The sequence below is a fragment of the Hemibagrus wyckioides genome, linkage group LG05 (assembly GCF_019097595.1).
Source record: "Hemibagrus wyckioides isolate EC202008001 linkage group LG05, SWU_Hwy_1.0, whole genome shotgun sequence".
NCBI lineage: Eukaryota > Metazoa > Chordata > Actinopteri > Siluriformes > Bagridae > Hemibagrus > Hemibagrus wyckioides.
The window spans coordinates 29,724,259-29,739,258 of record NC_080714.1 but is presented as its reverse complement, the minus strand read 5'-3'; the positions used below and the strand labels follow the sequence as shown (position 1 = coordinate 29,739,258).

The 15,000-nt window shown below is 46.1% G+C and overlaps 1 protein-coding gene across 5 annotated transcripts in view; it reads left to right on the top strand.

Annotated features, from left to right (window-relative positions):
• The window catches only part of spag17 (sperm associated antigen 17), a 51,247-nt gene that overhangs the window by 26,047 nt on the left and 10,200 nt on the right, over positions 1 to 15,000 (top strand). For all 5 annotated transcript variants that reach the window (XM_058390648.1, XM_058390649.1, XM_058390646.1 and 2 more), the window contains 3 exons: positions 7,127 to 7,241; positions 7,346 to 7,432; positions 7,601 to 7,677. In XM_058390648.1, coding sequence (XP_058246631.1) covers positions 7,127 to 7,241; positions 7,346 to 7,432; positions 7,601 to 7,677 — 279 coding nt within the window. The remainder of the gene's footprint in view (positions 1 to 7,126; positions 7,242 to 7,345; positions 7,433 to 7,600; positions 7,678 to 15,000) is intronic.

The window sequence follows — 15,000 nt, the reverse complement described above, 5'->3', positions numbered from 1 at the left end:
CAGAAGACCAACCTGTGAGTAACACAACACACACACACACACACAGAAGACCAACCTGTGAGTAACACAACACACACACACACACACAGAAGACCAACCTGTGAGTAACACAACACACACACACACACACACACACAGAACCAACCTGTGAGTAACACAACACACACACACACACACAGAACCAACCTGTGAGTAACACAACACACACACACACACACAGAAGACCAACCTGTGAGTAACACAACACACACACACACACACAGAAGACCAACCTGTGAGTAACACAACACACACACACACACACACACACAGAACCAACCTGTGAGTGATACAACACACACACACACACAGAACCAACCTGTGAGTAACACAACACACACACACACAGAACCAACCTGTGAGTAACACAACACACACACACACACAGAACCAACCTGTGAGTGATACAACACACACACACACACACACACACAGAGGACCAACCTGTGAGTAACACAACACACACACACACACACACAGAACCAACCTGTGAGTAACACAACACACACACACACACACAGAACCAACCTGTGAGTAACACAACACACACACACACACACACAGAAGACCAACCTGTGAGTAACACAACACACACACACACACACACACACACAGAACCAACCTGTGAGTAACACAACACACACACACACACACACACAGAAGACCAACCTGTGAGTAACACAACACACACACACACAGAAGACCAACCTGTGAGTGATACAACACACACACACACACACACAGAAGACCAACCTGTGAGTAACACAACACACACACACACACACACACAGAAGACCAACCTGTGAGTAACACAACACACACACACACAGAAGACCAACCTGTGAGTGATACAACACACACACACACACACACAGAACCAACCTGTGAGTAACACAACACACACACACACACACACAGAAGACCAACCTGTGAGTAACACAACACACACACACACACACACACACACACAGAACCAACCTGTGAGTAACACAACACACACACACACACACACACACAGAACCAACCTGTGAGTAACACAACACACACACACACACACACAGAAGACCAACCTGTGAGTGATACAACACACACACACACACACACACACACACACAGAGGACCAACCTGTGAGTAACACAACACACACACACACACACACACAGAACCAACCTGTGAGTAACACAACACACACACACACACACACACACACACACAGAACCAACCTGTGAGTAACACAACACACACACACACACACACAGAACCAACCTGTGAGTAACACAACACACACACACACACACAGAACCAACCTGTGAGTGATACAACACACACACACACACACACAGAGGACCAACCTGTGAGTAACACAACACACACACACAGAACCAACCTGTGAGTAACACAACACACACACACACAGAGGACCAACCTGTGAGTAACACAACACACACACACACAGAACCAACCTGTGAATAACACAACACACACACACACACACAGAACCAACCTGTGAGTAACACAACACACACACACACACAGAACCAACCTGTGAGTAACACAACACACACACACACACACACACACAGAAGACCAACCTGTGAGTAACACAACACACACACACACAGAAGACCAACCTGTGAGTGATACAACACACACACACACACACACAGAACCAACCTGTGAGTAACACAACACACACACACACACACACAGAACCAACCTGTGAGTAACACAACACACACACACACACACACACACAGAAGACCAACCTGTGAGTAACACAACACACACACACACACACAGAAGACCAACCTGTGAGTGATACAACACACACACACACACCCACACACACACACAGAGGACCAACCTGTGAGTAACACAACACACACACACACACACACACAGAACCAACCTGTGAGTAACACAACACACACACACACACACACAGAACCAACCTGTGAGTAACACAACACACACACACACACACACACACAGAACCAACCTGTGAGTAACACAACACACACACACACACACAGAACCAACCTGTGAGTAACACAACACACACACACACACACACAGAACCAACCTGTGAGTGATACAACACACACATACACACACACACACACAGAGGACCAACCTGTGAGTAACACAACACACACACACACACACACAGAAGACCAACCTGTGAGTAACACAACACACACACACACACACAGAAGACCAACCTGTGAGTAACACAACACACACACACACACACAGAACCAACCTGTGAGTAACACAACACACACACACACACACACAGAACCAACCTGTGAGTGATACAACACACACACACACACACACACACACACACAGAGGACCAACCTGTGAGTAACACAACACACACACACACACACACACAGAACCAACCTGTGAGTAACACAACACACACACACACACACACACAGAAGACCAACCTGTGAGTAACACAACACACACACACACACACACACAGAAGACCAACCTGTGAGTAACACAACACACACACACACACAGAACCAACCTGTGAGTGATACAACACACACACACACACACACACACACACACACACAGAGGACCAACCTGTGAGTAACACAACACACACACACACACACACAGAACCAACCTGTGAGTAACACAACACACACACACACACACACACACAGACGACCAACCTGTGAGTGATACAACACACACACACACACACAGAACCAACCTGTGAGTAACACAACACACACACACACACAGAACCAACCTGTGAGTAACACAACACACACACACACACAGAACTAACCTGTGAGTAACACAACACACACACACACACACACACACAGAAGACCAACCTGTGAGTAACACAACACACACACACACACACAGAACCAACCTGTGAGTAACACAACACACACACACACACACACACACACAGAAGACCAACCTGTGAGTAACACAACACACACACACACACACACACACACACACAGAAGACCAACCTGTGAGTAACACAACACACACACACACACACAGAGGACCAACCTGTGAGTAACACAACACACACACACACACACACACACACACAGAACCAACCTGTGAGTAACACAACACACACACACACACACACAGAAGACCAACCTGTGAGTAACACAACACACACACACACACACACACACACACACAGAAGACCAACCTGTGAGTAACACAACACACACACACACACAGAACCAACCTGTGAGTGATACAACACACACACACACACACACACACACAGAACCAACCTGTGAGTAACACAACACACACACACACACACACACACAGAACCAACCTGTGAGTAACACAACACACACACACACACACACACAGACGACCAACCTGTGAGTGATACAACACACACACACACACACAGAACCAACCTGTGAGTAACACAACACACACACACACACAGAACCAACCTGTGAGTAACACAACACACACACACACACACACACAGAAGACCAACCTGTGAGTAACACAACACACACACACACACACACAGAACCAACCTGTGAGTAACACAACACACACACACACACACAGAACCAACCTGTGAGTAACACAACACACACACACACACAGAACCAACCTGTGAGTAACACAACACACACACACACACACAGAAGACCAACCTGTGAGTAACACAACACACACACACACACACACACACACACACACACAGAAGACCAACCTGTGAGTAACACAACACACACACACACACACAGAACCAACCTGTGAGTGATACAACACACACACACACACACACACAGAACCAACCTGTGAGTAACACAACACACACACACACACACACACACACACACAGAACCAACCTGTGAGTAACACAACACACACACACACACAGAACCAACCTGTGAGTAACACAACACACACACACACACACACACACACAGAACCAACCTGTGAGTAACACAACACACACACAGACGACCAACCTGTGAGTAACACAACACACACACACACATACAGACGACCAACCTGTGAGTGATACAACACACACACACACACACACACACACACACACAGAACCAACCTGTGAGTAACACAACACACACACACACACACAGAACCAACCTGTGAGTAACACAACACACACACACACACACACACAGAACCAACCTGTGAGTAACACAACACACACACACACACACACAGAACCAACCTGTGAGTAACACAACACACACACACACACACAGAACCAACCTGTGAGTAACACAACACACACACACACACACAGAACCAACCTGTGAGTAACACAACACACACACACACACACACAGAAGACCAACCTGTGAGTGATACAACACACACACACACAGAACCAACCTGTGAGTAACACAACACACACACACACACACACACACACACACAGAACCAACCTGTGAGTAACACAACACACACACACACACACAGAACCAACCTGTGAGTAACACAACACACACACACACACAGAACCAACCTGTGAGTAACACAACACACACACACACACAGAACCAACCTGTGAGTAACACAACACACACACACACACACACACAGAACCAACCTGTGAGTAACACAACACACACACACACACACACACACACACAGAACCAACCTGTGAGTAACACAACACACACACACACACACACACAGAACCAACCTGTGAGTAACACAACACACACACACACACAGAACCAACCTGTGAGTAACACAACACACACACACACACACACACACACAGAACCAACCTGTGAGTAACACAACACACACACACACACACACACAGAACCAACCTGTGAGTAACACAACACACACACACACACACACAGAAGACCAACCTGTGAGTAACAGAACACACACACACACACAGAACCAACCTGTGAGTAACACAACACACACACACACACACACACACAGAAGACCAACCTGTGAGTAACACAACACACACACACACACACACACACACAGAACCAACCTGTGAGTAACACAACACACACACACACACAGAACCAACCTGTGAGTAACACAACACACACACACACACACACACACACAGAACCAACCTGTGAGTAACACAACACACACACAGACGACCAACCTGTGAGTAACACAACACACACACACACACACAGACGACCAACCTGTGAGTGATACAACACACACACACACACACACACACACAGAGGACCAACCTGTGAGTAACACAACACACACACACACACACACACACAGAACCAACCTGTGAGTAACACAACACACACACACACACAGAACCAACCTGTGAGTAACACAACACACACACACACACACACACAGAACCAACCTGTGAGTAACACAACACACACACACACACACAGAACCAACCTGTGAGTAACACAACACACACACACACACACACACAGAACCAACCTGTGAGTAACACAACACACACACACACACACACACACAGAACCAACCTGTGAGTAACACAACACACACACACACACACAGAACCAACCTGTGAGTAACACAACACACACACACACACACACACACACACACAGAAGACCAACCTGTGAGTAACACAACACACACACACACAGAAGACCAACCTGTGAGTAACACAACACACACACACACACACACACATACACACACACACACACACACACAGAACCAACCTGTGAGTAACACAACACACACACACACACAGAACCAACCTGTGAGTAACACAACACACACACACACACACACACAGAACCAACCTGTGAGTAACACAACACACACACACACATAGAACCAACCTGTGAGTAACACAACACACACACACACAGAAGACCAACCTGTGAGTAACACAACACACACACACACACACACACACACACACAGAACCAACCTGTGAGTAACACAACACACACACACACACACAGAACCAACCTGTGAGTAACACAACACACACACACACACACACAGAACCAACCTGTGAGTAACACAACACACACACACACACAGAACCAACCTGTGAGTAACACAACACACACACACACACACACACACACAGAACCAACCTGTGAGTAACACAACACACACACACACACACACACAGAACCAACCTGTGAGTAACACAACACACACACACACACACACATACACAGAACCAACCTGTGAGTAACACAACACACACACACACACACACACAGAACCAACCTGTGAGTAACACAACACACACACACACACACACACACACACACAGAACCAACCTGTGAGTAACACAACACACACACACACACACACACACAGAACCAACCTGTGAGTAACACAACACACACACACACACACACACAGAACCAACCTGTGAGTAACACAACACACACACACACACAGAAGACCAACCTGTGAGTGATACAACACACACACACACACACACACACACACAGAACCAACCTGTGAGTAACACAACACACACACACAGAAGACCAACCTGTGAGTAACACAACACACACACACACACACACACAGAACCAACCTGTGAGTAACACAACACACACACACACACACACAGAACCAACCTGTGAGTGATACAACACACACACACACACACACACACACAGAAGACCAACCTGTGAGTGATACAACACACACACACACACACACACAGAGGACCAACCTGTGAGTGATACAACACACACACACACACACACAGAGGACCAACCTGTGAGTGATACAACACACACACACACACACACACACAGAAGACCAACCTGTGAGTGATACAACACACACACACACACAGAAGACCAACCTGTGAGTGATACAACACACACACACACACACACACCCAGAAGACCAACCTGTGAGTAACACAACACACACACACACACAGAGGACCAACCTGTGAGTGATACAACACACACACACACACACACAGAGGACCAACCTGTGAGTAACACGACACACACACACACACACACACACACTGAGGACCAACCTGTGAGTAACACGACACACACACACACACACACACACACACTGAGGACCAACCATGTGTGGTGTGTGTGTGTGTGTGTAGGTGTTTACAGGTTACAGGATGGACGGCAGGCTGGTGCAGGTGAGAGGAGAGAGTCAGTGTGTTTATCCATCAGACGGAGGACAGATCAGTGTGGAGAGAGTTCACTATGTTCAAGGTACACACACACACACACACACACGCACAGACACACACACACACACACACAGACACACACACAGACACACAGTACCTTTGTTTTCACTGTGTGTTGTGTTTCAGGCTCCACACGGTTGAAAGTATGTGTGAGAAAAAATGACCACTGTTTCTACACACACCTCATAGAACCGGAGAGACAGAACCCACATGGTACTGCACACACACACACACACACACATCAGATGAATCATGATCAGGAATGTCCACTGTTGAGTTCATTAAAGATTGTTTAATTAATTAATTAATTTATTGATAAATTAATGCATTTTTGTGTCCTCTTTCAGTTCCATGTGATCTTGAGTTTGTGTTCTTGTTTAGATCAGCGGCAGAAAATTGGCAGTTTTTACTCTGTGCTGAGTAACGGACTCACACTCGCCTACAGTAACACACATCAGGTATACACACACACAAACACACACACACACACAAAGACACACACACACACACACAAACACACACACACACACAAAGACACACACACACACACACAAACACACACACACACACACAAAGACACACACACACACACACACACAAACACACACACACACAAACACACACACACACACAAAGACACACACACACACAAACAAACACACATCAGTTATACACACACACAAACACACACACACACAAACACACACACACACAAACACACACACACACACAAACACACACAAACACACAAACACACACACAAACACACACACAAACACACACACACAAATACACACAAACACACACAAACACACACATCAGGTATACACACACACAAACACACACATCAGGTATACACACACACAAACACATACACACATTAGGTATACACACACACACCATGTACACACACACACACACACATCAGGTATACACACACACACCATGTACACACACACACACACACTCAAACATCAGGTATACACACACACACACACACATCAGGTATACACACCCACACACACCATGTACACACACACACACACCATGTACACACACACACACATCAGGTATACACACACACACACACTTCAGGTATACACACACACACATACACAAACACACACACACCATGTACACACACACATCAGGTATACACACACACACACACACACGCCATTTACACACACAGACACACACATCAGGTATACACACACACACACACACGCCATTTACACACACAGACACACACATCAGGTATACACACACACACACCATGTACAGTACACACACACACATCACATACACACACACTCATACATAAGGTATATATATACACAAACACACACACACCATGTACACACACACACACACACACACACACATCAGGTATACACACACTCACATCAGGTATACACACACGCCATTTACACACACACACACACACACACCATGTACACACACACACACACACATCAGGTATACACACACACTCACATCAGGTATACACACACACCATTTACACACACACACACACACACACACACACACACACCATGTACACACACATACACAAACACACACACACATATCAGGTATACACACACACACACACCATGTACACACACATACACAAACACACACACACATCAGGTATACACACACACATGCCATGTACACACACACACACACACACCATGTACACACACACAGACACACATCAGGTATATACACACACACACCATGTACACACACACACACACCATGTACAGTACACAAACACACACACACACAAGGTACACACACACACACACACACACACATAAGGTATACACACGCACATACACATGCACTCATCAGGTATATCCATTCAAGATTCAAGATTCAAGATTCAAGAAGCTTTTATTGTCATTTCCCCCACATATATCTGACGCAGTACAGAGTGAAATGAAACAGTGTTTCTCCAGGACCTGGTGCTACAGAAACATACAACAACAAGTTCAACACAAAACAACAAACACCACCACAGAGCTAGGACAGAAGTTTGTCTTAGCCACGTAAAGTGCACTGTGTGCAGCTAGGTGCAAACAGAGCATAGACAAGACAGTGCAAAAAAGACAATAAATACAAGAAAGACAACACAAAAGAACACAGGACACTTAGCGCCAAAAAGAAAGAAAAGAATGTGTACTGGAATGTAAGTGAAATAAAATAGATAAAGTGAAATGATGTAAAAAATAAAAAAAGTACTGTGCAAAAATATTGTTCAAAAATACACAGCAGCGGTTGAGGTAGTGCAAATAGAATAAACATAAATATAACTATAGCAGCAGATGACAGGTAGAGGTAGTGCAGTAAGTAATGAACAGTATAAATTATGTGTGTGTGTGTGTGTGTGTGTGTGCGTCCACACAGTCAAGAGAGAGTGTGTGTATCTGTGTGTGAGAGAGACAGAGAGTTAATATACAGTTCAGTCCTGAGTGAGAGTGTGTGTGTGTGTGTGTGTGTGTGAGAGAGTGTAGAACAGTTCAGTCCCAGGTGTTGAGGAACCTGATGGCTTGAGGAAAGAAACTGTTACACAGTCTGGTTGTGAGGCCTGAATGCTCCGGTACCTCTTTCCGGATGGCAGGAGGGTGAAGAGTGTGTGTGAGGGGTGTGTGGGGTGTGTAAGAGTGTGTGAGGGGTGTGTGGGGTGTGTAAGAGTGTGTGTGAGGGGTGTGTGGGGTGTGTAAGAGTGTGTGAGGGGTGTGTGGGGTGTGTAAGAGTGTGTGTGAGGTGTGTGTGGGGTGTGTAAGAGTGTGTGTGAGGCATGTGTGGGGTGTGTAAGAGTGTGTGTGAGGGGTGTGTGGGGTGTGTAAGAGTGTGTGTGAGGGGTGTGTGGGGTGTGTAAGAGTGTGTGTGAGGGGTGTGTGGGGTGTGTAAGAGTGTGTGTGAGGGGTGTGTGGGGTGTGTAAGAGTGTGTGTGAGGGGTGTGTGGGGTGTGTAAGAGTGTGTGTGAGGGGTGTGTGGGGTGTGTAAGAGTGTGTGTGAGGGGTGTGTGGGGTGTGTAAGAGTGTGTGTGAGGGGTGTGTGGGGTGTGTAAGAGTGTGTGTGAGGGGTGTGTGGGGTGTGTAAGAGTGTGTGTGAGGGGTGTGTGGGGTGTGTAAGAGTGTGTGTGAGGGGTGTGTGGGATGTGTAAGAGTGTGTGTGTGGGGTGTGTAAGAGTGTGTGTGAGGGGTGTGTGGGGTGTGTAAGAGTGTGTGTGAGGGGTGTGTGGGGTGTGTAAGAGTGTGTGTGTGGGGTGTGTAAGAGTGTGTGTGAGGGGTGTGTGGGGTGTGTAAGAGTGTGTGTGAGGGGTGTGTGGGGTGTGTAAGAGTGTGTGTGAGGGGTGTGTGGGGTGTGTAAGAGTGTGTGTGAGGGGTGTGTGGGGTGTGTAAGAGTGTGTGTGAGGGGTGTGTGGGGTGTGTAAGAGTGTGTGTGAGGGGTGTGTGGGGTCAGCCACAATGCTGTTAGCTTTGCGGATGCAGTGTGCGGTGTAAATGTCTGTGATAGAGGGGAGAGAGACTCCATGATCTTCTCAGCTGTCCTCACTATCCCCTGAAGGGTCTTGTGATCTGAGACGGTCCAGTTCCCAAACCAGGCAGTGATGCAGCTGCTCAGGACGCTCTCCATGGTCCCTCTGTAGAACACAGACAGGATGGGGGGAGGGAGATGGGCTTTCCTCAGCCTCCTCAGGAAGTAGAGGCGCTGCTGGGCTTTCTTGGTGATGGAGCTGGTGTTGAGTGACCAGGTGAAGTTCTCCGCCAGATGGACACCAAGGAATTTGATGCTCTTGACGATCTCCACAGAGGATCCGAACAGCGGAGAATGGTCACTCTGTGCTCTCCTGAAGTGAACAACCATCTCTTTGGTCTTGTCGACGTTCAGGGAGAGGTTGTTGGCTCTGCACCAGGCTGTTAGATGTTGCACCTCCTCTCTGTATGCTGACTCGTCGTTCTTGCTGATGAGACCCACCACGGTCGTGTCATCGGCGAACTTGACGATGTGGTTGGAGATGTGCATTGCTGCACAGTCGTGAGTCAGCAGAGTGAACAGCAGTGGACTGAGCACACAGCCCTGAGGAGCTCCAGTGCTCAGTGTGGTGGTGCTGGAGATGCTGTTCTTGATCCGGACTGACTGAGGTCTCCCAGTCAGGAAATCCAGGATCCAGTTGCAGAGAGAGGTGTTCAGACCCAGGAGACTCAGCTTCTTAATCAGCTGCTGAGGGATGATTGTGTTGAATGCTGAACTGAAATCTATGAACAGCATTTGAACGTAGGAGTCCTTACAGTCCAGGTGTGTGAGGGCCAGATGGAGGATTGTGGTGATGGCGTCGACCGTGGAGCGGTTAGGACGATACGCAAACTGCAAGGGGTCCAGCGAGGGTGGTAGCTGTGACTTGATGTGCCTCAAGACGAGCCTCTCGAAGCATTTCATCACGATTGGTGTGAGTGCGACGGGACGGTAGTCATTGAGGCAGGAAACCGTGGACTTCTTTGGCACAGGGATGATGGTCGTTGTCTTGAGGCACGTTGGGACGATGGAGCTGCTCAGCGAAGAAGATGATTGAAGATGTCAGTGAAGACATCTGCTAGCTGCTCTGCACACTCCCTGAGAACTCTGCCAGGAATGTTGTCTGGTCCAGCAGACTTCCGTGGGTTAACTCTGCATAGAGTTCTCCTCACATCAGCTGTGGTGAGACAGAGCATTGGGTCATTAGGAGGAGGGATGGTCTTCCTCGCTGTTGTGTTGTTCTGTGCCTCAAACCGAGCGTAGAAGTCGTTCAGAGCATCTGGAAGGGAGGCATCACTGTCACAGGAAGGTGAAGTTGTCCTGTAGTTGGTGAACTACAGTTCTATACTATAGTTGTACTATAGTATATAGTAGTATATAGTATATAGTACTATAGTATACTATATACTAACTATAGTTGGTGTGTATATATACACACACACGCACACACACACACACACATCAGGTATACACACACACACACTCACACATCAGGTATACACACCCACACACACACACACACACAATGTACACACACACAGACACACATCAAATATATATATATATATACACACACACAAACATCAGGTATATACACACACACACACATCAGGTACACACACACTCATACATAAGGTATATATATATACACACACACACACACATGTAAGGTATACACACATACACACACACATCAGGTATATATACACACACACACACACACACACACACATCAGGTATACACACACACACTCACACATCAGGTATACACACCCACACACACCATGCACACACACACACCATGTACACACACACACACATCAGGTATACACACACACACACACAATGTACACACACACAGACACACATCAAATATATATATATATATATACACACACACAAACATCAGGTATATACACACACATCAGGTACACACACACTCATACATAAGGTATATATATATACACACACACACACATGTAAGGTATACACACACACACATACACACACATCAGGTATATATACACACACACACACACACACATCAGGTATACACACACACACTCACACATCAGGTATACACACCCACACACACCATGCACACACACACACACACACACACACACACACACCATGTACACACACACACACATCAGGTATACACACACACACACACACACAATGTACACACACACAGACACACATCAAATATATATATATATATACACACACACACAAACATCAGGTATATACACACACACACATCAGGTATATACACACACACACACATCAGGTACACACACACTCATACATAAGGTATATATATATACACACACACACACATGTAAGGTATACACACACACACACATACACACACACATCAGGTATATATATACACACACACACACACACACATCAGGTATACACACACACACTTCAGGTATACACACACACACTTCAGGTATACATACACACACACACACACATCAGCTATACAGGTATTTTGATTAAACACAGTTGTGTTTCTGCAGGACGGTGATGATGTTTCTCCTCTTCAGCTCCACATTTCACACACACACACACACACAAACACACACACACATCAGGTATACACACACACACACACCATGTACAGTACACACACACACACACAAACATCAGGTATATACACACACACACACACATCAGGTACACACACACACACACACACACACACACACACAAACACACACACACATCAGGTACACACACACACACACACACACACATACACACACACACACACACACAAACACACATCAGGAATACACACACACAAACACACATCAGGAATACACACACACACACATCAGGTACACACACACACACACATACACACACACACACACACACAAACACACATCAGGAATACACACACACAAACACACATCAGGAATACACACACACACACACACATCAGGTACACACACACACACACACACATCAGGTACACACACACACACACAAACACACATCAGGAATACACACACACACATCAGGTACACACACACACATACACACACACACACACACACACACACAAACACACATCAGGAATACACACACACACAAACACACATCAGGAATACACACACACACACATCAGGTACACACACACACATACACACACACACACACACAAACACACATCAGGAATACACACACACACACACATCAGGAATACACACACACACACCATGTACACACACACAGACACACATCAGGTATACACACACACACACACACCATGTACACACACACACATACACAAACAGACACACACATCAGGTATACACACACACACCATGTACAGTACACACACACACACACAAACATCAGGTATATACACACACACACACATCAGGTACACACACACTCATACATAAGGTATATATATACACACTCGCATCAGGTATACACACACACGCACACACATACACATCAGGTATTCACACACACGCACACACACACACACATCAGGTATACACGCACATACAAACACACCATGTATACACACACACACATACACAAACACACACACACATCAGGTATACACACACACACACACACACCATGAACAGTACACACACACACACAAACATCAGGTATATACACACACACACACACATCAGGTACACACACGCATACATAAGGTATATATATATACACACACACACACACACACAGGTGTATATATATATATATACACACACACACACACACACACACATAAGGTATACACACGCACATACACATGCACTCATCAGGTATATACACACACACACATCAGGTATACATACACACGCACACACACACACACATCAGGTATACACACACACGCACACACACACATCATGTATACACACCCACACACACCATGTACACACACACACACATACACAAACACGTCAGGTATACACACACACACACATACACCATGTACAGTACACACACACACACATCAGGTATACACACACACATCAGGTACACACACACACATCAGCTATACAGGTATTTTGATTAAACACAGTTGTGTTTCTGCAGGACGGTGATGATGTTTCTCCTCTTCAGCTCCACGTTTCACACACACACACACAAACACACACACACATCAGGTACACACACACAAACACACACACAAACACACACACACATCAGGTACACACACACACACACACAAACACACACGCACATCAGGTACACACACACAC